The 27,103-nt window shown below is 58.1% G+C and overlaps 1 protein-coding gene across 1 annotated transcript; it reads right to left on the minus strand.

The window, feature by feature from the left end:
• Positions 1-20: 20 nt before the first annotated feature.
• ACACB (acetyl-CoA carboxylase beta) lies at positions 21-27,087 on the minus strand. The gene is made up of 53 exons (XM_080371991.1): positions 26,770-27,087; positions 25,864-26,291; positions 22,539-22,671; positions 21,936-22,074; positions 21,575-21,684; positions 21,314-21,395; positions 20,743-20,841; positions 20,329-20,438; positions 19,946-20,056; positions 19,551-19,760; positions 19,123-19,293; positions 18,707-18,868; positions 18,322-18,485; positions 17,714-17,864; positions 17,527-17,630; positions 16,834-16,915; positions 16,162-16,307; positions 15,934-16,084; positions 15,647-15,781; positions 14,937-15,083; positions 14,645-14,833; positions 14,164-14,264; positions 13,988-14,076; positions 13,783-13,907; positions 13,273-13,386; positions 13,071-13,184; positions 12,607-12,696; positions 12,379-12,497; positions 11,979-12,116; positions 11,428-11,527; positions 11,229-11,336; positions 10,994-11,050; positions 10,529-10,570; positions 10,236-10,451; positions 9,980-10,135; positions 9,169-9,372; positions 8,507-8,662; positions 8,010-8,132; positions 7,544-7,813; positions 7,103-7,200; positions 6,815-6,935; positions 6,492-6,602; positions 5,824-5,967; positions 5,620-5,740; positions 5,363-5,459; positions 5,075-5,171; positions 4,700-4,835; positions 4,200-4,377; positions 3,620-3,732; positions 2,788-2,942; positions 2,365-2,535; positions 1,567-1,703; positions 21-1,437 (listed from the first exon to the last, which is right to left on the minus strand). The coding sequence occupies exons 2-53, from the start codon at positions 26,226-26,228 to the stop codon at positions 1,311-1,313; spliced, it is 7,089 nt and encodes a 2,362-aa protein (XP_080228117.1). The 5' UTR covers positions 26,229-26,291; positions 26,770-27,087; the 3' UTR covers positions 21-1,310.
• Between the last annotated feature and the right edge of the window lie 16 nt (positions 27,088-27,103).

The following is a 27,103-nucleotide window of genomic DNA, read 5'->3' on the forward strand; positions in this document are numbered from 1 at the left end:
GCAAGAGAGGTCAGGAGAACTTCCTTCAGAACTGTGCTCACTTTATTGGTGGTGGTTTGGCTCCTGTACGGCAAGCATCAGCACCCCCTTCCCTCACAACGTGCAGTGACACCTTGCAAACCAGAAAGCATCTCCTAACACCCTTTCCACCCCCATCCCCAGGACAGGGAGACATCCCCCACGGACCCTGGTGAGACCCCCCAGCCCAGGCATAACCAAGGAGGTATCCAACACCTCCACACCGCGGCAATACCAGCACTGCACTTGCACTAGGTGTCCCACCTTCCATCGCCAGCCTGCCTCCCCCTTTGACAGCCAAAGCCAAGCCTGTGCCGGTGAAATGATGCACTGGCAGGGCCAGAGGCACTGGAAAGCATATAAATTGTCCCTCCGTGACCCAAGCTGATTAAAGACCATCTGAGAAGCAAGGTACAGGTCTGAGCAGACAGTTCACCCTGGCTCCTGCGCTTCAGCAGAGGAACCAGGTTGCTGGGGCAGGAGCACCCAGAGCCGTGTTCCCCTCCTTTCTGTTCTCTGCAGGCTGAAAGCACCTGGAGGAGTGGTGGCAGAAGCCAGAAAGGACATGAGACAGGCAAGAGAAACAGTTGGGTCAGTCAAAGCATGGTGGGTCCATTGATGTTCTTGCTTCAACAGCTCCCAGCACAGTCACTGATGTCTTTTCTGGACCACCAGCTACTCATAGTGACATCTACAGATTGTTCCCCAACAAGGGGAAGGATGAGGCAAATTGCTTCTCACAGTTCCTGAGTTTCTTATAAAACATCGCTTTGGGACTGCTTCTGAAGAAGGGTTTACATTTCCTTGTGCCAGTGCCTGCTCAGCCTCAACACGGCCATAGGGACACCTCCTCCCTCATCCTGCTCGCCTGTGGTGCCTCGGCCAGTTTGTACTTCCAGCTCCGTCCCATCTCATGAGATACATCTGACACTGGTGCCTGTTTTAAAGGCGAAGACCAGGGCTTGTGATTAAAACACATCAAAAGATTTTAGATTCTGTTTAAAACCGACTTCTGCACCAGGTCCAGACTCCAGACTTGGGTCAGGACAAGTTTTTCTGCCAAGCTGCCCCTCTGACAAACAGCCCCAGTGCCAGAGGGAACTTTGCACGGATGGCAACACCATCTTCACAGCTTAAAATACAAACACCGGCACTCTTATTTAGGCACACGGGTAAGAGTTGAAGGCATCAGTTCAATGGCTGAGGAACCAGGTGGGGAGATGAGGTCTGGCCTGTGAGTAGAAGCGTGTCCTGCCCCACGGCGATTGCCCTGCACGCCGCTGGCCACCAGCTCAAGGAGGGCTGTCATTATCCACTGTCGACAGGAGATGGGCAACCTGGGCCTTCTGCGCACGGGTGATGTGCTGGGCTGTCTGGATGATGCAGTCCATGGCCACCTCGGGGTTGGCTTGGATCAAACTGCAAGGCAGACAGGATAACGTGGCTACCTTGGAGGCTGAAGCAAGAGCCGCCTCACCTCCACCATCTGCTGTCCCCAACCTGGGGTACCGCATCACCACGCGCATCCCAGCTCCCACAGACGCTCACCTCCGGATGTGCTTGAGCACGTAGTCCCGCTTCAGGTACTTGATGTTCTCCCAGATAGCCGACCGGGTGCCATCATTCTCTTGCATGTGCTTCTCCAGCCACTCCACCACCACCTGGTTGTTGTCCCAGAGGTAGCCCTAGGGAGAGCAGCACCGTGGGCAGGGGGTCCTGCTGCTTGCACGGCCTGAGCCCCCCCCACTTTCTGCTGTAATATCAGGCTTTTTGCTCCCATGACAGAGCCAGGCAATGGGATATTTCTTCTCAGTCCTGCATATATGGCACAGCACGGCATGGCACGCTCCCCCACTCCCATGTAACAGCCACTGGGTAAAAAATTCAGTCTAGTAATTGAAACGCAGGAAACCTTCGTGGACTGTTTAAAATGCAAAAAGTTAAGGTAAAACATGTTTCCTTTGCATGCCCTCGCTTCCCAGCTCAGCAAGCACAGGACTGACATGGCAATGCGTGTGTCACAGCAACTGCATTTGAGAGTAGCGCTGATGCAAAGACCCCAAGTCTCTCTTCTGCCCTGGAAAGCCCTACCTGATGGTAGAAAATGTTTATTTGGGAGCCACCTTGCTACCACTGAGCACCAGCACCCGACTGAGGTCACCCGATTTGAAGAGACAGCCCCAGCCTCAGGGCTGCTTGGCCACCCAGCCTGGCATGGGCTGCAGAATGGCAATTCCCATTGCACGTTTAGACCCTCAGGGGGGCACAGCCAACGGGAGAGCAAGGTGACAGCCCTCGAGACCCCCTGGCTGCAGGGATGCCTCAGGAAGCTGGGATTGGGGGTACCTTGGTGGTCCCTTCTGTCTCCATGAACCAGCGCCGTAGCATGGACTGAATGTGGATGTGGCTCAGCTCGCTGTTCGCCTTCAAGACCTCCGCCCTCACCACCTCCTCCAGCAGCAGCCGTCGCAGCCGCCAGTAGAGGAAGGTGCGGGCGTTCTTCCACTCCAGGATATCCTGCAGAAATGGGGGCAGAGCCTGGGCTCGTCTTTACAGAAAGAAGACAACCTGATGTGCAGCGACTGCTCCCCCACCGCTCACACTGGTGGGTTTGAAGGCAGCTCTGCTGGGCTGAGAGCAGCACCCAGGGCAGGAACGGCACACGGAGCTGCAGCCCAGACCCCCAGGAAGGGACTTTGCCTCCCACCTTCGTGCTGCCACTGCAGAACTCCCTGTGCCAAGCCCCTTCCCACTGACACCCTGGCTCACCGTGATGACACCTTTCTCCTGCATGCGGCCCGGGGTGTCGTGCAGGTCAGCGAAGTGCACAGCCACCTGGTAGTAGATGGGTAGGAGGAGCTCCTCCCGGGCCTTGAGCTGCTGCTCCAGCTCCCTGCGCTGCACCTCGGACAGCTCGGGGGTCCCTGTGGGACATGCCATGCTGAGCAGCTCACCCACCACCCCTGTGTTGGGACCCGCAGGCCACCATGGGGCCAGGGCTCCTTTCTGTGCTCCTTACCTCTGCCACCTGCACCAGGGGACGGGGCACCCAGCGTCATGTCCCTTTGCTGTGGCACATTTACACCCCTCCCCAGAGCCCAGCCACAGAAGGCCATGGCCACGGAGAGGCTGCGCCATGCTGGGTGCCTGCCGCCAGAGAGGTGGGAGGTGGCATTTGCAAGGACTTTGTGGGACCGTGTTTTAGCAGGGTGGAGGGGCATGGGGGCAAGGACCTCTCAACACAGCCCCATCACTCGCTGCAGGCAGGAGCTGAGAGACCAGCGCATTAAAGGCAGCCTCTGAGCACTCTGTAGTGACGGTGTGCTGTCTCACCAGGTACTGATTCAGCACGGCCATCACCATCCTTCACCTCAAAACTCCATGGGAGGACTGTCCAGCACCATTTATGGAGCTCCCAGGAGATACAGGTGTTTGAAAGTACCACCACATCCTCTTGGCAGGCTCCACCATCAGAAAAGGCATAAAGAATTTCCACAGAGGACCATTAAAGGATTTCCCGATGGTTGCCACCATGGTGTCTGAGCCTCACATTTTAACTTATTTCTACCAGTGCCCACAAGCCAGAACATCATTCCCTTACCCAGCTGTTCAACGAGCTTGCCATAGACCGTATCAATCCTTCTCATGGTCTTTACCAAATCTTTCTTTCTGAACTTGATCTCCACTGTTCCTCCAGGCTCCAAAATTCCTCCCCTGGAAGGAAAGTTTGCTAAAGCAGGGACTGGTCTGCAGGTGAGAATAAATCCTGCGACAAGAGGCCCAGGCAACTCTCTCTTCTAAGACTTAGGGAGACCTAAAAGGGTTTCGTTTCCAGTCTGGAATTCTTGTCTATCTTCTCACTCCTTACAGCTTGCTCCAATGTGCAACTAATGTGAACTAATTCAGGTTAGAGAAAAGACCTCCTGGCCCCCAGAACCATGGTTTACTCTTCTTTGCCGGACACAGGAGGATTATCCCCAAGGAGATACCTGCCATACTGCTCTCTAAGAGCCCTTGGAACTTTTAGCTGATGTCTTTGACTAACTAAAGGGTAAAAAATACACATCTCAAGCAACCAGGAGGTCCCCGCCAGCAGGACTATGACTCTGCAGACCCATGCACTGGCTCACATTTCTCCGCACACGGGCTGTGGAGGATGCACACGTGTTTTGGGTGCTGACCTGCTCTCCTTGTCTGCGTAGAGCTCCACGTACAGGGGGTTGATGGTGGAGTCGATGACCACCCAGGAGCCTCCCCGCAGCTCCGCATGCGGTGGGATGTAGACCAGGACAGGTTGCTTAAAATCCCGGAGGCTATCGACAATGAAGGCGCCGAACTTCAGCATTTGGTTGTACATGTCTGAAAGCCAAAGGGACTCAGCGGCTGGGTGCCCTGCCTGCCATGGGCCAGGTTATTGCCCCTTGCCTCCTCCTAGCTGCCCGAAGCCACCTCCTCCATTGGAGAGTCCAAAAAAGCATCCCAAAACCAGCCCAGCAGGAAGGCACCGAGCCCTGGGACCTGGGTCCTGGCCATGCCCCATCACCTCCCCAGCCCGATCCCACATCCCGGAGTGGTGCAGGCAGGACCCTGGTGGGCTGGGTCATCCCAGGACCCTGTGGGGTGGCAGGAGTGCTGGCAGTATGTCACAGCATGGCGATCTGGGCATCCCAAGCAGAGGTACCTTTCATGCCGCTGGAGAAGCCTCGCCAGTTGGCGAAGATCATCAGCGGGAGATGCTCCCGGTTGAAGTCCCGAATGGCCTGGGCTGTTTTAAAAGCAGAATCTGGAAACCAGACCTGCCCTGCCTGCTGGACTATCTGGAAAAAAACAGTGAACAGCAGCACTGAGACGCGCACCGGTGATTCCCGGCACACTGCGCTGGCAGGTTGGCAGCACACAGTGTGAAAGAGCTGAAAGAGAACAAACCGACTGAGCACCCTTCACCCCACCAGTCTTTCAGGAAAACCAAGACACGTCAGAGGATTACGCTAAGCTTTTTCCCTGCTCTGCCCTCCTCCTGGCTGCCGCTTGGCCACACTAGGGTCTCCCCATGCACCTTTGCCTCCGAGTCTGGGTTGGCGGGGTCCGCAGGTATCGTCACCTCCACGGTGCGGGTCTCAACGGCGATGACACCCACAGGGAGACCTCCCAGCCTGCAGCAAGGCAGGGTGGTCTCAGCAGAGGCCAGATCCCCTCCATGCTGCACCCCAGCCCCACCAGAGAGGTGTTCCCCCTCCACCATCCCAAAAGCAGTGCCACGGCCAGGGCTCGAGTGGAGTGCGTGTGGCCAGGCTCCCTGTGTCACCCTCTGCCCTGGGGCTCCATCCCCTGCTCCTGGCAGTACCTTGCTCTGCCGACCACAACTGTCTGAGCCCACGGCCTCATGATCTCCAGAAAGCTGCCCTGGTCGAAGAAGCCACTCTGCCAGGTCCCCTTGAGAGCTGCACAGCACAGGAAAAAGCAGAGCGGCACAACAGTGAGCACCGGAGGGCTCCCTCTGCACCAACCCACAACAAAAAGCACCTTCTGCACCAGGATCACGGGGGTTTGCACCCACATTTGGGAGCATTGCTGCAGAGGTCTTGGGTTGCCCTCGCTTACTTGGATGGGGTCTCCCTGCCAGCATCCACCTGGGATCGTAGGGGACTTTGGAAGGGACAAAATCAATTTCTCTGTCAATGGGGTCACTTATGGCAGTGATGGGCACTGGGCTCTGGTTATCCTGCAAGGCAGAGCCCCGAAGGGGAGGTCACCAGCCAGGTATGGGCTAACACCCCACACAGCAAACCTGCAGCATCCTCCTACCTTGGGCATGTACGAGAGCCACTGCAGGATGGTGTAGACCCCCTCAAAGTCATCTGGGACAGTGACATGGGAAACACCGTTATTGTGCATGATCTGCACACCTCCCAGCTGGTTATTGGATGTATAAACTTCACGTCCCAACACCTAGGCAGAATTGTTAACAGAAATGCAGATCAGTCTCTGCTAACACAGGAGCTGCTCCTTGCTCTGTTAGGTCAAACCTCTGTACAGGCACGTTCTCTCTGGTTTGAGGCTGAATTTCCACCTCTGTCTACCAGGCAGAGGCATCCTGCTTTAGATAAGTGCATCGGTTTAGCTAAGTAGGTTTCAGATCAGCTCAACCCAGTGTGATTTTGCCCAGAGATGGGTCCTGCCCCAGGGACCAGAGCCAAACAGTCCCCATGGCAGCTCTGCCATGCCACCCCCACCCCAGGAGCAATGCGCCTTGAGCTAGCCCCTAAAGCAATACCAAACAGCTGCGGGGTGGCATTCTGCCACTTCTCGGTGAGACAAGCACAGTTGCAGCTCCCCTGCAGCTCCTCCAGACAGGTCCCATGAGGTGATGCGCAGGGAACTGCCACCTCTTCCCATGGAACCAGGAAGAAGCCCGCACAGGCGGTGGCATGAGGGACAGTGCCGCGGGAGGACACGCAGCCGAAGCACGGTACCTTATTGAGGGCTGTGACACCAGTGAGGATGATGTGGGAGTTCTCCACCTGGATGACACGCTGGCCCAGCCTCACCAGGTACGCGCCAATCCCGATGGCACGACAGGTCACCTGGGCACACACACAAGGAGACATGGGGTTAGCAGAGGGGGAAAGGGCTGCAGCACAGCCCACGAGCACCAGGAGAATGATGCTCTGCAGGGGTTTGCACACTCAGATTGCACCAAGTCACTTGTTGCATCCTGTTATTCCCCCCAGGGCGACCTTAAAAGCAAGTAGGAGAGAGGGGAGGAGCGGAGCAAGGGAAAGGCCCGCAGCTGTACCATGCTGATGGTCACTATTTCGTCGTAAGCGCGAGAGGACTCCCCAGCGATGGTACCGGCCGCTCTCAGGTTTTCCACCCCAAATCCATTGTCCTTCCCAATGATGTCCAGGAGGACATACCTGTGGGGAAAGCAGAGCCATGGTGGTGTGGGCAGGACAGAGGGAAGCACTGACTTGCATAATGAGTCCAGCAGGATGCTGAGCCAGGATGTGAGAGCTGCATCCTGGTGGGATGAAGGGCAGGGCTTGAGGTGGCTCTGCATGCCCCCTGGGATAGTGGAGCTCACCTGGACTCGCCTCCTTCCTCCACATGCTCACAGTGCACCGAGTTCGTGGTGCTGATCCTCGTGTAGTCCTGGGGAGTCAGGTACAGGTACTTGAATCCCTGAAAATAAAGAGGAGGAGGATGAGTTGTAGAACACCCGCCCCACCATGCACACACTCAGTGGGACATGGCCCCTCTCCAAACCCCACCCAAACCCACCCCAGGCATCAACAGCAGCTCAGGGGCCAGGGCTGGACACAACAGCCACACCAGCACTGGCACCTTTATCTCCACCCCGCTGGGAAGAGCCGAGGGAACCATCCCTGTGGCACAGGGGGCAGGTCTGGGCTCACGCCCCCGCACTGATCCCACAGTTTTATGCCCAAGTTCAGCTCTGGTCCTTCCTTGCCCAGATAAGTCCTTGTTGTTTTCTGTGACGGCAGGAGGAGAGGTGCCCACACACCTTGTAGGGGTCCTCAGGGTCCACCCAGGCCACCTGGAACATGTGTTTTATCTCGTCAGCAAAGCCGATGCGGGCGCCGCTGTTGGCGGCAATGTAGATGCGGGGGATGCCTTCGGACCGCGCCAGCTCGGAGGCCCGCAGGAAGACCAGGTCCTCCTCCGGCCCGAAGGAGCCGATCTTGTGCGTGATGTCGTTGCAGATAAGCACGATGTCCCGGCCTTTCGGATACTCGGGGGTCTTCAGCTTCATTTTGAAAGCCACCATCCCCACCTGCCCCAAAACAGCACAAAGTCACAGGGCAGGCTCTTCCAGAGCAACGGGGTCTGGGCTTCAGGCTGCATTTACCAACAGACAAAACGCTTGCTTGAGGAGCATCTCCCAGGCTTTAAACACAACCGCTCCCACCTGCCACAGCACAGCTTTCCCCCCCCCCGGTTCTCCCCATTCCCAAATCGTCCCCTGATACCTCATTCCCTCCAGGGACCCTGTTCATCTGCACAAGCTGCCCCTGCGAGTCCAGCACCAGCTCAGTGTACGTCAGGATGTCCTTGGGGTACAGCTCCGAGGAGCCCCACAGCTTGAAAAGAGCCTGCAGAGACATCGTGCACAGGACGAGCTGAAAGCACGAGGCTATCACCGGGCACAGACACACACTCCTGCAGCAGCCTGGGGCTTGGGGGGAGCAAAACGTGGTGTCAGAGCCCCCACCCTGCTGCAGATCTCCTTGCATGGGGCTTTCTGGTCACGTTATCCATGAGCGCAACTACAGCAGTTTGCAAGAGCTAGGAATCAGTTTAGAAATACTTCATCTAACCAAAAATGTTGGGGCTTGAGCTCTTTTCTTTTTCTCATTTGCCAGCTCAGGGGAGAGGAGTCTTTTCCCCAGATGGGAATACCTGGGGAGGGTGAGGAAGGAAAGCAAATGAAATAATTTGGAGCCTCTTTCTGCTCAGCCAGACTCACCTGCCTGATCATCTCTGGGAAGTCATACACGTAGGTGGTGCCCAAGGACTGCGCCTGGAACCGCTTGGCCTGCAGCAGGTCCTTGGTGACGTACGGGGTGTTGATGAGCATCCCGTGCTGCAGCCCTTGCTTGTCCCCATATGACTGGAACATGATCTGGAGAGAAGGGCAGAGTGTTGGCTGCCTTCCCTGGCGGGGAGGGAATGCTGTGCTGTGGTGCAAGAGCCCCACAGGGCTGGAGCGCTGCTGAGCTTTCCCTGGCCAAGTTGCTCGTGGCTGTGGTTCTACTTGATCCAACATGATTTTCCACCCCGCTCTTTGCTGTTGAGGGGACAGAGTGCAACACTGCTGTGCTGCAAGTACCAGTAGTACCCTAACGCTGACCCTCACCTCCCAGCCCTAGAACTGCACACCAGCAACACCTCAAGGAGCCCACCTGGATGGAGCTCAGCACCATTTTGGAGCAAAGCATCACTCCAAGGAGCCCAGCTAGCTGCAGCACGAAGGGGAGTGAAAAAGGGACAGTCCTGGGAATGCTGCTGCACAGTCCTGGGGTCTCTGGGACAGGCCAGCAGTAGGAGTTTTGCAGAAGCCACCCCACAGTTTCTGGTGGGTGGTGGTGGTTGGGTTCCTGCTTGCAGCCACTGCCTGTGGTTACTCACACTGCCAGTGCTGGAGTCCCTCACTTCCTTGTAGAGGCTGATGTCCAGGTAGTAGCCGGACTCGTTGGTCAGGAAGAGGCGGATGGGGATGGCGGTGGCAGTGGGCGTCAGGCGGATGTTGATCTTCACCTCAGCCTGCAGGACACGCAGCTTCCAGAGGCGGCTGCCGTAGCGCATCACCATGGACCGCACCGACTCCTCGATCTGAGCATGGGACGGCAAAGAGATGGGTCTGTAGCCCAGGGGACAACCCTGTCTTTGAGACGCAACACCAAGGCTGGAGCAGCCCCATTGCATCTCAGCCTCAAACAGCCATTTCAGATTTGCTTTGGGCAAGCCCCTTCCCTCTCTCCATCTCTCCATCCATGGAGGCTCGTGCTGCTATCCAGCCTCTCCACTGGTGGAAGGGAAAGACAGTGCCCCATATCCTCCTGAACGGACACAGCCCCACTCCTTCAGACTTCCCGCTGCCCAGGGAAGAGCCTGTGTCTCACCCATGTGCCCTCCAGTGACCTGCCTGCTTGTCCCAGTCTGTACAAAGAGCCCTGAACATTGCGAAGTGTGACATCTCAGCACCTCCCCAGCAAACAGCCTGCAGTGAAGCTCTGGCACAGAAATTAAGCTGCAGGAGCCTCTGGGGCTGCTGAATCCATCCCCCATCCAGGATCAGGTGAGCAGTGGATAGGACCAGGTCTGACAGCGAGCATGGGGGGTGACCGCCCATCCATACAGTGGTACTGAGCATGAGGGGTGATGCAGCATCCATCCCCAGATCAGCAACACACTGACAGCAGGACACTGAGAAACACACCTTGGAGGGGTCCATGATGACTGTCGGGACAAAGTTGAGGAAGATGTGGTTGCAATCGGTGCGGACAGCGGTTTTGTTGAAGGCCACCTCCAGCTCATCCATCGCTTCCAGGAGCAGCCGCTCACCCTCATTCTGCAGGTACTCGAAGGACGCCTCCTGCAGCGCACTGGGCAGCTCAGAGGCAGCCAGAGCACCCCCTGCCCCTGACACGCACCCACCGCTGCCCGCACAGCCGGGGCACCCGCCACCGCCTTGCCTTGGTGATGAGGTCCGAGTGGCGCACGATGGCGCGGATGAAGAAGCGGTAGTCGGTGGTCTCGGCGCCTGCCTGCACTTTGGCAGCCCCCAGGTAGAGATGCATCTTGTGGTTGGCGCAGGGAATGGCCGTCAGGTCAAAGTTGCGCATGCGGCTCAGCTCCAGCTGGAAGGCGAGTGCCGGCTCCAGGTGCCGGTAGATACGGTCCTCTGCAAACTGGGGTGGCACGGAGGGGTGAGCCAGGCATCCCTCAGCCAGCACCGGCCAGGCTCCGCGCTCACTGCAGCTCTTACCTCGTCCCTGGCTCGGAATGTGAAAAACTTCGGGAATTCTCTCTAGAGCAAAGCAGAGGGAGAACGCAAAGCGAATAATCCTGGCACGCAGAAGATTATTCCAATTATCACTGAACTCGTTACAAAAAATTAAAAAAAAAAAAAAAAAAGCAGCCTTGCAGGCTTCCTCCTCCCCCAAAGGGAAAAGAGCTGGGAACAATCAATGCTTTTTAAAGGGAGGTTAAAGCTGTGGTGCAGCCATGCAAGAACCACATGTTACCGGAGGCATTAGCAGCATAAAGGCTAATACAGAAGATAAATCACTCATTGAATCCCTCATTAATTAATTCCCAGCTCCTGATGCACAGTAGGTACATCCATCACTCAGTGCTATGTCTATAAGGTACTTATAGATATTTCTAGGTGTTTTAGGGAAGCAAAACGTGTCTAAAGTCACTGCCTGGCAGCAGCTCAGTCTACACTTACCTGCTGGGCAATGAGAAACGTGATTCTCCGGAGACCACAGTCAACAAGGACATTTTTCTATGTGGAAACAGAAGACTCCACCAGTCATGAAGGTTTAAACATCTCCACCAAGGGAGCAAACAAAACCCAAGCCGGTGCCACAGGGTGCAGCGTTTTGGGGAGCACTGCGGGGGATGAGGCAGTGCTTTGGGGTTGGCAGGATCTGCCAAAAGGGGTTCTGGCCCCAGCGATAGACCTTGGACTGGGCAAAGGCTCTGAAGATGGGCACCAGCTTCTCATCTTCCATGCAGTCAGCCCAACGGAGCGCGATGTTGAGGATGTGGATTGGCTCCTCACGGACGTTCTGGCAACAAAACCCTCTAGTCAACCCTGACCACTAGCATCACTGCCATCCTGGCACCACCTGGGTGGGTCAGCAACGGCATCATGCCCACCTTGGTGTCCTCCTCTTCATAGATGGTGGCTCGCGCCTCACTGAAGAGCACGCTCTCCGAAGGCGGGTTGGCGAAGCAAGAGATCACTTCATTGAAGTTCCTGCCCAAACGGTGGGGATGAGGTGACAAGTCAGAGCATCATGCCCACCCCCTGCCCGAGGGCGACAGCACCAGGGACCTGCTGAGGCAGGGACGAAGGTACCAGTGCAGTGGGCTGGGGGCATGCACCGGCTCAGCTGGGCTCCACCAGCCCATGGCAAAGCCACAGCCCATGAAACGCAGCTCTGAGTGCTGTTAATAAGCAGAGATACTTAACCTGTGCCAGGCAAGCTTCCCCCACGCTCCACATGTCCCCAGAGCACATGTTGTGTTCCCACCAGGTGCCTGTCATACTGAAAATACCCAGTCCCAACCTCTGGCTGTGGGAGGAATGGGAGCTGCCCCGAGCACCGGCCAGCTGCGGCTCTTCCCCACGGTTTTGTTCTCTAACGACTGCAGCAGCCCCCAAAAGGCACACGCACGACCAGCCAGGTGTGTTCCTACACCCCCACCTTGTGAAGTCCTCAAATCTGTCGAAGGCCACCATAGCTCCCATCCGCTGGCTCGGGGGACAAAAGCCACTGTCCATGAAGAGCTCGGTGCTGTGCCGGTCCAGGTCAGGGTTAGAGATGCTGATGGGGATGGACATCCTGCGCAGGGGAGCAAGGCAGCCATCACCCTCCACCAAGGGGTGGAGGCAGCGCTCTCGAGTCCAACAGGGACCACGCAGGTCCCACATGGGACCCTAACGAGGAGAGGGCTCATCCTGCTCCACCGGCAAAAGGAGAGCACGGCAGGCAGTTCCCGCTGAGGGTCCCCACGTTTTGCATGGGGGAGATGATACAAACCCAATAGCTTTGCAAAAAGGACCGTGTCCAGGGGAGTGGGCCAGGCGTGCAGGGGCCCCCGTACCTGTTTGGGTGGGAGGAGGGCAGCATGAACTGGAACTCCACCAGGCAGGTGCCATCCGAGAGCTGCCGGTGCTGCAGGCTGTTCAGCTCGTAGGCGATGTACCCGCGCCGCACGTACACCTGGGAGGGGGGTGGCAGGAGGTACCGCCGTGCCCCCGTTCCCACTGCACGCATCCAGGCCCCCCCACAGAGCTTGTGTGCCCCCCACGGGCCCCCCCAAAGCCCTCACCTCCAGCGCTGCCATGCGCACCACCTGGTTGCTGTGGTAGAAGAAGGCGGGAAGAACATCGAAGATGGTGGTTTCTGAAAGGATCAGTTTCTGGGGGAAGAAAGCAAAATTAAGGGCAAGGATGAAGTGGGACCCCTTTGCCCCATGGCAGGATTGGGGAGGCATGTTCCAGAGAGGTCCCTCCATGTGGGGCTGTACAGGAGCGCGGTGCCATGGAACACCCAGCCCACCACAGGGACACTGCCAGAACCAGACATGGACCCACATGTCAGTCCCCCACCAAATGGGGTGAAAAGCAGGGAATGGGGGCTGGCTGCAATAGGGTGCACACGCTCTTCTGCCTCACACAGGCACCGACACTGCAGCAGGGCTTTGATTGCTTTTTTCGCTATTTTTAAGGCCGAGCTGCTTGCAGCTAGACCTGACCAAAGCCACCCTTCATGGAAAAACACGCAATTCCCAACCTTCAGGTTCTCAGGGCAGTACTCGTGTCCATACATGTTGATAGCAGAAAGGAAAATGGACTCTACTTGGTTGTGCCGCAGCTCGTAGGAGGGCAGGTGAGAGGCGATGAGCACCTGCATGAGAAGAGACAGCTGGGAGCGTGGGGGACAGGGACAAGGATGAGGACAGGGATGGGGACGACACAGCACAGCACTTGCTGACCTGCCGGGCTCTCAGTGCCACTTTGGAGTGCTCGGTCTTGCTGAGCTGTGTCAGCTCGTGGAGGATGGCCATCAGCTCGTCCGTCAGCGTGGAGTCATGGCCACACAGCTGGTCCTGCAATGCACACACCACCACAGCTCGGCTCGGGCCCCTTGCTGCGGGATGGCTTCATCCTGCACCCCCAGCCCCGCACGGGCAACGGGGACAAGAGCCAAGGCACTAAAATAGGCAAAATGTTGCTCTTTGAATCAGGCACAGCAATGCAGCACTACAGAGGGGAGATAAAGTCCCGCTAACGAGGCAGGAATGGACACTTGAATGCAAAACCCAATCCCTGGGGATGCTTTAAACAGAGGAGCAGAAAAGTGGTTTCTCAGGTGTCTGCCCCCTTTCAAGGGGAAAGCACAGATGTGACAGCCACCCACAGCCATGTCCCATCCCACAGCGAGGCAGAAGTTGCGTTTCCCCCACCATCAGCCCTTACTTCTGGTGTCTCAGGGCTGTACTCACAATTAACATGGTCACCAACAGGTTCTTCTTTGCCACCTGGGCATGAGAGAAGATGCTCTCCAGCACGGGGGTCATGTCAGGTTTGCACTGCTCCCTCAGGCTGATGACACACTTGTCATAGTGAGCTGTAGGGCAGAGCATGGTGAGCCCCGCAGACACCCCCAAGAGCCTCACAGACCCCAGTGGGGAGCCCCCGAGCCCTCACCATGCTGGAACTGTGTCTCCACTTGCAGGTAGCGCCGTAGCAAGTCCAGCACCACTGCCTTCATGTAGCCACGGATGCCGCTGCGGTACCTGGGGAGCAGCAAGCCCAGCGTGCCGCAAGGATGTGGTGGCAAGAGGGGGACCGGGGGGGGGGTCACAGGCAGTGAGGGGGCTCACCTCTGCACCAGCTGCACCAAGCTCTGCGTGTTCATGAAGAAGACCTCCCGCTCAGCCTTCCTCTGCAGTGTAGCCGCATGGGTGTCCAGCACATTGGCGATCTGCAGGGAGAGGGCACAGGGTGCAGAGCAGCTCGGGGCTAGCATGGCCACAGGGCTGCCAGCTCCCTGGCGTGTGTGGGGACAGGGCTGCTGCATTTTGTTTGGGGTTCCCCCCCGCAAGAGAAAAATGCAAAGCAACCAATAAATATGGAAACAGAAATATGAAACACAAATATAAAACCCAGGTATATAAAAATATTTTAAAAAGCATAAAAATGCAAGTGTAAAAACGCAAGCATAAACCCACAAATGTTTCCCTCACTCATTTAATTTTTTATAATATCTCTTGGTAGGACAAACACAGGCAGACACTCCTAACTAGCCCCAGCCAAAAAAGAACCGAAGGCCGAGCCGGGGCGCGCATCCCCCGTGCTGCTCACCTGCTGGCTGGGGAAGCGGCAGAGCACGGAGGTGATGTTGCTGGCGTACTGCGCCATCACCTTCCGGATCGACTTCTCCACGGAGAGGGGGATTCTTCCCGAGATGCTCGTCATGATCTCCTGCAGCTCCAGGAGGGGCAGGGAGGGATCCCGCAGGGTATTCATCAGCTGTGTCACCCACTCCTTCACCTGCCAGGAGCAGAAGCTGGTGCTGCTCGTGCCCACCGGTGCACTGCCCGTCTCGCCACCGTGGCAAACACGAGCCAAGGGAGCAGGACACCCAGGCACCCACCTTGGTGCTGAAGTAGGGCTCGGGCAGGCAGTACCCGTTCATGATGTTGGTGAGATTGTCTAACACATTGCGGAGAACCTGGTGCTGCTTCTCACCTGTGATGGGGAGGGTCTGCTGGGCTGGGAGCCCCCCCATGAATGGCTGTGCCTGGAGAGAGCATGAGAGGTGGGTTGGCCCAGGTCCTTGCCAATGTGGGACAGAGCCCCCCCAAGAGCTGTGGCTGTCCCAGAGAAACCCGCACAACCCCTCCAGCGTCTGCTTTGGGTTAGATATAGAGGAAGCACCTAACGTACAGCTTCATGTCCCTGCCAGTGCCCCATCATGAAAACAATGTAGGAAAATTGGAGATGCCGAGTGTTACAGACACACTGCAGACACGTGCGAGCCTCTGCGTGCTGAGTAAGCACTCACGGGCTGCTCACGCAGAGCAATGCTGCGGCACAGGGAGCAGCCACTCCAGCACAGCTGGCTGGGGGAGTGGCCTGGTTTTGGCTGGGATGGAGCTAATTTTCTTCTTAAACCATGACAGGGATGTGGCATGGCCATGTAGGTGCCACCCTGTGCCAGCACGGGGACACAGCCCTGCTGATGCCCCAGTGGGGGCAGCTCCTCTGTTTTGTCCTCCAGCGAGCATCCTCGGTGTCCTGTGGGATGCTCCTTGGGAGGGGACAGAAGGGAACAACAGGCTGGCTGGCCCCCAGCGGACTCACAGGCTTTACTTTGGTGGGATCATCCAGCTCGAGCCGGGCTATGACACAACCCACTTCCAGCTGCGCACCTGGCCGCTTGACATAGTGCACCCGCCCGGCCTCCTCCACCATCAGTGTCATGATGATCTTCATCACCTGGGTGAAGATGAGTGAAACTGTCACCAAGACAGCAGCTCCCACCTGCTGCAGAGCACCTTGAGCATCACGGTAGCATTGGTGGCTTTCATCTTTGCTGTCCACCAGGATCGCGGGAACTGAGCTCCTGCAGGCTCTTCTGCAAAACTCACCTCAATCTCCGCAAAAACATTCCCCTCGGCCACGTGGCCACCATCTTCCACTGTGTACTGCAGCAGCTTCCCCGCAGAAGGTGAGCGCAGCACCGTTGGGTCCTTCTCCTTCTCGAAGTCACACGTTTTGTTGCCGATGGTGATCCGATATCTTAAGGAGAGGGAAAGGTCTCGCCAGCCGGCTGCCGGGCAGTGGGGAGAGCCGGTTGGGACCCAGCGAGGAGGTACCTGTCAATCTCCTCCTTCATGTAGGTGGTGTAGCTGTTGCTGTCGTAGGAGAGCAGCAGCCCGCCGTCGTTCAGCCGGTGCACATCTATCTCTATGTGGGTGCTGTTCATGATGATCACGTACGTCGTCAGGGACTGGCGAGCAACCTGCAGGGGGCAGCCAGGGAGAACTCGCAGTGCAACCCCCCGACACATGTGCCACGGCTTTTCTGGGGGCTGGGAGGGATGGTGGGGGGGTGAGGAGCATCTCTGCACGTTTGGTGCACGGGCCAGTGCAGGAGCAGCATGCTGCCATGGGATGGAGTTGTGCCGGGGAGGGCAGGAGGCAGCAACCTCAGGCTGCACCGAAGAGCTGGTTCAACTCGCAGCCCGGAGGCGGCTTAACTCACGGCTCACCTGCTGCTTTCGTTATGAGTAGGGAGTTTTTGCAGGAAGGTCAGCTAACTGGGTTTAAACGCAAGAATAAAGGTCCTTTTCAAAATTCAAGGCAGCAGGGTGTAAGAAATTGTCTGCCTAGTTAAAATGAGGTTATTAACCTCATGTTTTATGTTGCACATTTTTAAAGGACAACCTCATATTTATGGCACCTTTCTCCTTCAGGACAAGAGCACACATCCCTGTCCCCGTAAGAAGCACTGCAACTGGTTCGGAAGGAGCGTGGCCCAGCCCTCACCTGGAGAATGTACTTCACACCTTCATAGATGAGCTCCACATCGACGATGTTCAGCAAGGAGGCTGCCGGCAGCACCTGCCCCCTGAAACACAGCGGACGGCTCAGGGCACCCCAAGTCCTGCTGGCCTGGCGCGCTGGCAAGGAGCCAAATGTGCCAGATGTCAGCGGTGCTGCTGGCATTGCGCCGCGTGGGCTTTGAGCTGACCGTTGGAGGACGCGAAGGTGACCGAAGGGGAAAAAGCATCTGCTTTAAATGACCCACGTGAGCACCTTATAAAAATGCATCTGGAAGCAGGCCAGCCACTGGCAAAGCATGCTCCGATAAGGGTGCAGGAGAGAGCCCCAGGTGTCCTCCAAGGCTGGAGGAATAACCTTGACATTCAAGTGCAAAAACAAAAGCAAGCTGCGTTCAGCCAAGCCGCTTTCCCTTGAAAGCTGTTTTCCCAACCATGTAAAACTTTTCCCCTCCTCCCAATAAAGCAATAGCTGAGAAGCCGGAGCCGTGAGTCACGGCAGATATTCCTGTATCTCGGCTGCCACAGCCCTACAGCCTCCACATTTGCAAAGATTTTGCAGGAAAAGCGGCAAGGACGATGGCCCAGGGAGAGCAACACTCTGCTCTCCATGCTTGCTGTCTTTTAGGACGTGCACTGCCTGTGCCCCCCATGCTCCCCGCACGGCCAAGCCCCGCACCTCTCCAGCGAGTGCAAGAAGTCGGTCATGCACGTCCTGAAGGCAGCATCCGCCACGTTCAGGGCACCACAGACGACACCCAGCATCGTGTCTGGCTTCTCTGCCTGGGCGGGGGGGAAAAATAACAGGGTTTGGGTCTTACACCAAGAAAAGGAGCAGTGACCTCGGAGGGGCCCATCTGCCCTACCTGCACTTTCTCGGCGATCAGATGGTCCAGCCAGCTGGTGTCTATCTCGTTGTTCTGGAAGCTCTCTGTCTCCAGCAGCTTAATCAGATACTCCACTGTGGTGCGGAAATCCCCACGGATAGACAGCTCTTTCAGGGCGACCACCATGTTCCTTTGGGGGAGCAAAACCCTCCGCTAACAACCAACGAGGATACGCTTGGCTTTCAGCAGAGGAACCCGGGGAGCCACAGGGACCGGGGTGGCGAGCACCCGAGCCCTGGGCATCCGCATGCCTGGATGAAACAGCCCCACAGTCAGTGCTGACTTAATAAAACACTTAAATACCCCAAACAGACTCGTTACACGTTGCTCAGTTACTGAATGAACATTGCTGCTCACTGGCGCTAAGCACCTGCTCAGCAGATCACTACAATGTGTCCTTCAGGATGAGGTGGATGAACCAGGTGGTAACACCACCGCAGCATGGAAACTGGCTTTGGCCAGTGTCCGCAGCACAACCAAGGGCACCGTTCTGGTCCTCTCTGATAAAAGCCACTTCTCCCAGCTCATGCACCAACTGCAAGCCTTCCCAGGGACACCTGCTCTCCACCCCATCCCACCACACTCACGAGATGGCCTCCTCCCGGTTCTCTCCCCACGAGAAGCAGTGCCCGAACTGGGAATCAGCAAATTCGTGGAGCCCTCCGGCCGCTGCCACACTGAAGTACCCCCAGACGTTCTTACTGCTGCGAAAGTTCAGCTCCTGCACCGTCCCCGAGCTGGGCTTGAAACCCTGGGTGAAGACAGAGCAGAAGACATGGAGCAACCAGGCTTGAGACTCACGCAGCGTAACCAGGGGACCCCGTGCTGGCTGTGCACATGGATCTCATCGATCCAGTGAGTTCAATACCCACAATGTCCGACTGTAGGGAGGACCGTGCCCAGTGCAACCCCACAGGTCGAAGGGTCCCCATGTGCGGGGCCGGTGCACGAGAGCCTGTCCTGCTGGCTCACCTCCTCAGGGTTCTCGCTGGTGATCCTGGCGGCGATGACGTGACCCCTGGGCACGGGGGCGTTGGTGGGGCTGCAGAAGCAGATGGGCGTTTCACCCCAGGGGCTCTCCCCGTACAGCACCCGGATGTCTTTTATCCTGTGCAAGGGGATGCCCATTGCAATCTGCATGAGAAACGAGGAGGGCTTTAGCTGCCGGAGCAAGACCTGAGCATCGAAATTACGGGAGAAATCACTAGATGGTCTGAAGGTAGAGTGAGGGGAAGAAGCACCACACTGCAGGCAGCTGCTCCCAGGCAAGGTAGGGATGCTGTACTGCTTCCACCTGCACCCCACAGCCTCCTGCCCAGCACCTCTCCCTAAATTACAAAACTGCTTCATCTAATACACCTTAAAGCCACCCATGTGCACTCAGGTACCTGCAGCTGGGCAGCAGGAAGGTTCACATCTGCGATCATCTCTGTGCAAGGGTGCTCCACTTGCAGGCGTGGGTTCAGCTCGAGGAAGTAGAAGATCCCGTCCTCACCGTAGAGGTACTCAACGGTGCCCGTGCTCACGTAGCCCACCATCTGGGCCAGGCGGATCGCACACTGCAGGACAGGGTGGAACCGCCGCGGGGAGTAACGACCCCCTGTTCACCACAGCAGGGTCGGGGTGTCCCGAGCAAAGCATCCTTGCATGGACCCAAGGGAACAAGCAGGGCTGGAGCTCCCTGCTCAGCTCGGGGGGTCCCTCCTTTCCTTAGCAGCTTCAGGTGCCAAAACCCACAACAAACCCAACAAAGACCAGAGGACCAGACCATGTTCTGACTAAAACCTCGTGCTGCCCTAAGACCAGGGCCACCCACCTGCTCCATCACCTCGATGACGGAGGGTGCCGCGATGGTGACGGGTGCCTCCTCGATGATCTTCTGGTGCCTGCGCTGGATAGAGCAGTCACGGCCGAAGAGGGAGATGGCGTTGCCATACCCATCCGCCAGCACCTGCACCTCCAGGTGCCGTGCGCGCTCTGCCAGCTTCATCAGGAAGATGGCAGATCCAGGCGCCTCTGCCTGCACCTGTAGCGAGGAAAAGGGTCGTGTTCTGGTATCACCCCCCCAAAATTCACTCCAGGATGGAGGCAGGACCTGTGGTGAGCCCAGGTGGGGAGCACGAGATGCCCGCAGTGGGAGCAGGACCCTGCTGTGTGCCCCTAGAGGGGACAGGGCTGGGGAGGGGGCTGGGCGGTCCCGGCACCTCTCACCTGCCGAAAGCAGGTGCCAAACTCCTCCACCGCCTCCACTTTTCGGATGCCTTTGCCCCCGCCACCTTCTGCTGCCTTGATCATCAGAGGGTAGCCGATCCTCTTGGCCACCTGAGGCGGGTCAAGGACTGCAGTGACCAAAGTGCTTTGGACCCCAACCCATCACCCTGACAGTCCACCCTGCCCCATCCCCATGCGTTGCTGAGCAGGATTGCCCTGGATTGCCCCGGGCCACACATCCATGCAGAGGGACAAACTGCTACTGAAACTGCCTTGCATCACTGTCATGTGTGCTGGGAAGCCAAAAGGACCATGGCACGCAGGTTCTGAGGAGAAATGATGGTGGACAAGAGACAACCAGCTGCCCACGGACTCAGCTTTACCTCCAAACCTTCCTCCACATCCTTCACACAGCCCTGTCTGTACGTCTCGAGCGGGATGCTGATCATCTGCTGATGCTTCTGGTCCTCCTCGGACCACTGGGCCACCAGACCTGCAGGCACGGTCAGGGCTATGGTCACTGCTGGGGTGGCATGGCTGGCGTGGCACGCTGGCTGTGCCCAGAGAGTGGGGACCCCATGTTGGCACATGCCATTTCCCCCATTTCCATGCACCACACCCCCAAAAAACCCTCTGCCTGAGCCAGAGCTGGTGTGCTGCTGTGGGGTCCCCAGTAACTGCAGCCAACTGGGCTGGGGACCCCAGCCCTGGTGCTTGCTTTGGAGGAGAAGGAGAGGCAGGGAGGAGAGAAATGGGGGAACAGGAGGGGTGTGCGGGGCTGGGGAGGAGGCACTTACCACTCCCGCTCCACGGCAGTGTGGGGATCTGGACCGTCTGAGCCACAATGGTGGAGGCAACTTTGTCCCCCAGTGCTGACATGGCATGGCTGGGGGGTCCTTCAGACAGGGAGGGAGGGGGTGAGCTGAGCCAGCCTGACCAGCCAGCCCAGCCCCATTGCACAGATGCTGCAAAAAGCTGCTCCCCACCAAGCCAGCACCATCAGCCCTTCTGCAAAGAGTGGGAGCACGGGAAACCTCCCGAAATTCACTGCCCATTTCAGGATGGAGCTCGACCCTTCTCCAAGGGGAGCCCAGGCTGTCCCCTGGCTGGGAAGCCCACAAGGTCTGTTCCCACCCAACGTTCTCCACGAATGCTGCATCAGCATTAGAGGGAAACCCCAGAAAACAGCAGGATTCCCGGGACAGCTCCAGGAAACCAGCCTGGGCACTGTCACACCGCAGGGTGGACGTGCCAGACCCATGAAACGGGCATTGCCCAGTGCAGCATCCCTGCGGAGCGAGCACGCGTGCACACGCTAGCTCGATGCCCACTGCTCCCTCCGGCACAGGGAAGGCGGCGAGACCTTACCTAGGAAAGCTATCCCATTTTTCTGCAGCAGCTCCGGCAGCTTGGGGTTTTCCGAGGCATGTCCCCAGCCAGCCCACACCGCCTGGCACAGGAGAAGGAGCAGTGCGAGCCGTTACCTCCCTGCACGGGTATCCTCCTGCTGGCCACAGCATCATGCCCAGCTCCTCCGCGCGGAGGGACGTCACCCCATTTCTGCGCGCCCCTCTGCCCTAGCAGCTTCCCCCAGCAAAGAGGCAGGATGCCCTTGGGAGTGGCTGCTACCTGGACTGGGATCCGTTTGGAAATGTCCACAATCAGCTCGACGTTGGCGTAGTTGTTGTTGTTGGCTCCCCCGGGGACGGGCACATAGTGATCTGCCATCTTGATGTACTCTGCAAGACAGCACATGCTGGTGGTGGGAGCAAGCCCCCCAACCTGCACCCCACTTGCATCCCATCCCCAAATCCGCTGTCCAAGGGTAGCTGGAGAGGGGGGATCATTTTACTCCTGGATCTGGCTGCACAGGAGGAAAGCGTGTGACCCCGCGCTGTGCAGAGCCCCCTACATCCCAGGTGGCATCCACGCTGCCCCAGCTCAGCCCCAGGGTGCAGAACTTCCCTCGTTGGGATTTTTTAGGAATTACCTGCATTAGCCTTGAGGTCTTCGGGGGTGACCATGACCACGAACCGAATCGCACGCTCGTTTCGGAACATCTCGTAGGCCCACCGGCGGATGGAGCGCATGCACTTGACGGCAGCGATGCCATTGTTGGCGATGAGGACCTGGGGGGATGGGGGTGCAGGGTGTCAGGATGAAACCTCTCCTTGCTGCTGGGATGCCAGGCTGGGCATATGGCCCCAAGGGATGGCAGCGGATGGCGCAGGCGGCGAGCAAAGCAGGGCAGCTGTGTTAACTTGGGTGCTTCGCAACAGTCGGTCGTATGTGCCGATGGAGCAGGAGGCTCCTTAAGAGCAGCTTTGGTGCCTGGCACTGGGGCTAACGAAGGACAGAACTTCGGCCTTCATTTTCATCTGCCATGCAAAGCTGCTGCAAGCAGCTGCCGTGCCAGGGCAGTGTGGGGGGATTTCCCTCTCCCAGCCCATCAGGGTGGGTGAAGCTGGGGGACAAACAGCTCCGGGCTGCCATCGGTCCAAGCCTGGTGGGCATGGGAGACTTCGGCCACACTTGAGGATGCTGCTGTGAAAAGGGATGACCCACCCCCCCCAGCGAAGGCAAGGGGAAAGACCTTCTCAATGACGCAGTTGCCCCCGAAGCGGGTGACGAACTCTGCCGGCGAGGCGACGGTGAAGTCCCGTTGCAGGTCCATCTTCCTGTGCTCGCGGCCCCTCTTCGCCAGGTGCAGCCCCGACATGCTAGGCCTGCAGCGGGGTGCAACAGCCATCAGCGAGCCCATGGCCACACCACCAAACCTTCGCCAGGTGCCACGGGTGCTGCTGCTGGCTCAGGCTTCCCTGGGGGGGTCGGATCGGCAGGGAGCCCTGCAGCACTGGGCACTGGAGACCAGACTGCGCCCCCTCCATCCACCCTTTCTTCCAAGGAAAGCAATAAACCCCTTCCCCCTGGTGGCATGTAGGGAATGTTGGGGTTCACCTCGCTACCGGCTCCCTGTCACGCACGGGGATCTCTCCAGGGACATTTAACACTCACTGCAACGCCGCAGAGGAAAACTAGCTTTGGCTGACTTACAGGGCAAGCAATTTGGGGTGAACAGAGCATAGTTTGCAATTAAAACACACACACCAGCAGCTGTGAGTCCATGTGGATTCAAACACCATGACAAGCAGATTAGCAGCCACGAGGGCTGGACTGAGACCCCACTGCACCGGGCAAAACCCCCAGGGTTTGCATTTGAGGGAGCAGAGAGCTGCTAAGGGTTTTTTGGAAGTATGTTTGTGTACAGAATGCTGCTACCACCGCAGCACAACCATGCCTGCTTCTGCACTGCTCCCAGCCTGGCTGTGGCTGGAAACGTGCCACGCTTTGCTCCGTGGCGTGAGGAACGGGGAAGCTCTCCCAGGGGGCTGAAACACAGCACAGAGCACAGACCCTCCCTCCCACTGCCAGGGATGTTATATGCACAAATGCCCCTCTGCAGCAGCCAAGGGCTGCTACAAAGCCCCCCCAGCTCCCAGTTCGCACCCCATTGCAGAGCTCTATCTATCCCCCACGTCCCGGCCGGCGGACGCCCAGAGCAGCCCAGCTGGGTGGGGTGTGTGGCAGGAAAAACAACGGGTACCCGGGATGGCACAGAGCATCCTCCCCTGGTGTCCACGCAAGGCAAGCGGAATCGCTGCCTCCAAACCCCACACCAGGTCTCCGAGGGGTGCAGCTGGAGATGCCCCTACACGACCAGACCACCCTGGCTGTGTGAGGGTCGCCGAAGGGGGAGTGAAGAGCAGGCAGCGCTCTACCAGAAACCTTGCAAAGAGCCTGAGAAACCTTGCAAAGAGCCTGCCGCGCCGCTCCCGGCAGCTGCCTTGGGCATTGGCTCTCGCACAGCCTGCAGCCACAGCAGCCGCAGCTCCTTGCCGGATCAGACCCCATCCTGCCCATGCTGCCTGCTCCACACCCCCAAACCGCCTCCCCACACCGCTGGCCGCACTCACCCCTACCATGGTTTTCCACTGAAGGTATTTCCATGCTCTCCAGAGTCTATTCCTTGTTTCACAGCCCATCGTGCATCCCCAGCTGGCCGGGCCAGCCCCTCTGCAGGGCTCCAGCCCCGGCAGCTCTATAAGGCAGCCCCTGCGCCTCCCACCCCCTGGCACGCCAACCCGGCGCAGGAGGCTCTGGCACCGCCAGCACCGCGTCGCGAGCAGGATGGGACCTCCCCAGCAGTCAGACACGTGCCTTCCTGCGGCTCTGAAGCAACTTTCTATTTTAATCAGCGGGTTCACATGCCCCCTCATAACTCAGCCAGACTTTGAATTGTTGATTGTTATTCCACGGGTAGGCTATAAACACGCAAAGAAGGACCAGCCCCCCTGCCCCAGAACGAGCAGATATCGCACGAGTAGCACTTGGCACATTTATTTTAAGGGAAAATGTGTTGAACACCCCTGGGATGTTGGGAAATGTCCCTATCTCTCCATGCACTCAGGGTATTTTCCAAGTGGCTGGAGCACTGCGGTGCTGGGTTTATCGCGCTGCAGCTCATACCCCTGCCGCTCGGCAGCTCTGCTGGGGCCGGCTGTGCTTCCCACCCGGAGCCCCAGATCCCACCGCAAACCTGGTGCCAGCACACCCATCCCATCCGGCAAACCACATCGGACACATCTCCAGCAGGACTCAGGCAGTGACACTGGGAATCTCCTGCTGTGTCAAAGCACTGACGAGCAGCAGCGATACCCCATGGGCAGCGCTGTGCGTGGGACCACACAAAACCCCAGCGAGGCAAGGAGACGCCGGCAGGCTGCCAAGTTTTACAACACGTCCCCACAGCCAAAGGTCTGTTATTTTTAACGGGGAGCAGAGCAGCCAGGAGGAGCTGGGCAGCAGCGCTTTGTTTCCAGTTATTTATCATGGCCGTCAGCTGTGCTGGAGTGGGGAGCTGGGTAAAAGTCAGTGCAAAGCTGCCCACGGAACAAAGCTCATCCACGTTTCACCAACTCCTCGCAAAACCACCAAAGAGCTGCTTTTCTGCCTTGAATAATTTAGCTGCAGTAGTTGCAAGGGCAGAGGAAGGGCAGGAATGGCACAGGAGCAGCCCACATACCCCAGTCCTGGGATGCTGTGCTTCCCCATATGCAATATTGGGAGCATGTTAGCATCCCTCCCTAGCAGCAGGACCCGATCCTTATGGGATCCAGGACATTTGCACACACAACTGCACATACAAGTGCGAGTGCACCTGGAGGTGCCCTGTCAAAAGGCTCAGCCCAGCCTGCAGGTTTACATACACCCCGTGCAATGCCCCCAGCAATGCTCACGCACAGAACAGACAGCTGGAAGGACAGTGGGTGCAGGGAAAACACCAGCAACACCCGCCACTGTCCATCCATGCGCTCACCACCTCAGCTGACCCCAACATTGTCTCGCCACGCAAGAAAATCCCTGCTTCCCACTGCACCCTGGCCCATCAACCACAGCTGTGGCCTTTCCCAGCACCAGGAGATGGTTCAGGGACAGTGAGAAGCAGCAAAAGAAGAAAGGAAGCTGTGAGAAAATGGGAGCGATTGGGCAATTTGGCCGCAGCACTGGCCACGCACAGTAAAAGCACTTTCCACTCCGTTCTCGGACATCTGAAATTGCTGGAAGAGGGCAACCTCTGGACCTTGCTGCGCTCGTGCACGTGGCATTGCTGTCATGCAGAAAGTTCGGGGTGTCTGCTCTTCCCGGGGTGCTGCCATTAACCTTCGCATAAGGGCTTTCCATGCAGCACCAAGTCAAAGAGGGCAGGATGCGGGCATCATTTGGGGCTCCGAGGAGCACCCACACATGCACATGCACCCCAATTTTAGCAACGGGGTCCCTAAAGAAATGCACCCACAAAAAGCATCTGCCCACCCCAAACAGGGCATCTTCGCACCACCCAAACCTACGCATCGTACCTCATGCCAGCAGCGGGCTCCGGCAGCGTGGTCATGGCGGGGGGCTCAGTGTTAGTGCCCCCTGCCCCGGTCAAGCTGCTGCGCCGTTTGCCCGCCCTGAAGGTTGTGGCTACCAGCTCATCTTCCGAGGAGTTGTCATCAAAGGAGCCCAGCACGAATTTGGCCAGGGCTGGCCGGCGGAGCGCGGCAGGGTTGTACACAGCGATCCGCTCCTGCTCGCCCACCGCAGCCTTGCTGGCCCGCGGCGGCGGGTTGGGGGCCAGGGGGCTCGGCCGCGTCGGCGGTTTGGCTGTGGTAGAAGCCACCAGCTGCTCCATCAGGGTCTTCTCCAGCTTCTCCTCCTCGCCAAGCTGAAGGTTGGACATTTTGGCCCAGACGAGCAGCACCAACAGCAGCAGGAGCAGGGCAGCCGGCAGCAGTCACCTGCCCTGGGGGGAGGCATGGAGACCCTCTGTCACAGAGGACCCAGGGCTTTCCAACAGCCAGAGTTATAGCAGCAGCCCCCCAAAACACCAACACCCCCTTCCCCATTGCTCCCCACACTGCAGCCCCCCCCCCCCCCCCCCCGCCAGATGCCAAGCCAGACCCTCCCGGTTCAGCTCACTCAGAGCTATTTTTACTCCCTATAACAGGCGCAGCTATGGCAAGAGGAATGCCGGGGGCGGGGGGGGCGGGGGGGCACAGCAATGCTCCACCTTCACCTGGCATAGAGAGGGGGCTGAAATGCCCCCCCACTCACTCACAGCATTGTAAGTATGGTTGTGAAGCTGCCCCACCAACCCACCCCCTCGCAGAGAGGGGTGGTCCTTAAACCCCAAATCTCTACCAGCTGTCAAAGGTAGGGATGGTCCTGAGCCCCTCCATGCCCCCCTCAACCCCTTCCTGGGGGGGCAAGGGGCCACTCACCATGGGTGCTGAGCCCCGCTCCGTGCCGGCAGGGACACACAGCCGTGCTGTGACTCCGGGTCACGACGTCCACGCTGTGCCAAAAGCCCAGGAGCAAGGGCTGTGCTGTGGGGGGAACATGTGTCACAGCCCCCCACGCCCCCCAAGTCCCCTGGTCACATTACAGTTGCGTTCTCACACGTGATGCTAACGTCAAGCAGAAATATTTCCCTGTTAATGAGCGTGGAACAACCTCTGCTGGAGGGGAGGGGGGGCCGGGGCACAGCCAGCTGGGACACCCAATCCTTGGGGGACAAAGGTGCCCTGGCCCCGTGCCTGGCCACAGGGGGACAAG

The sequence above is a fragment of the Falco punctatus genome (assembly GCF_963210335.1).
Source record: "Falco punctatus genome assembly, chromosome: 1".
In the NCBI taxonomy this organism is placed as follows: Eukaryota; Metazoa; Chordata; class Aves; order Falconiformes; family Falconidae; genus Falco; species Falco punctatus.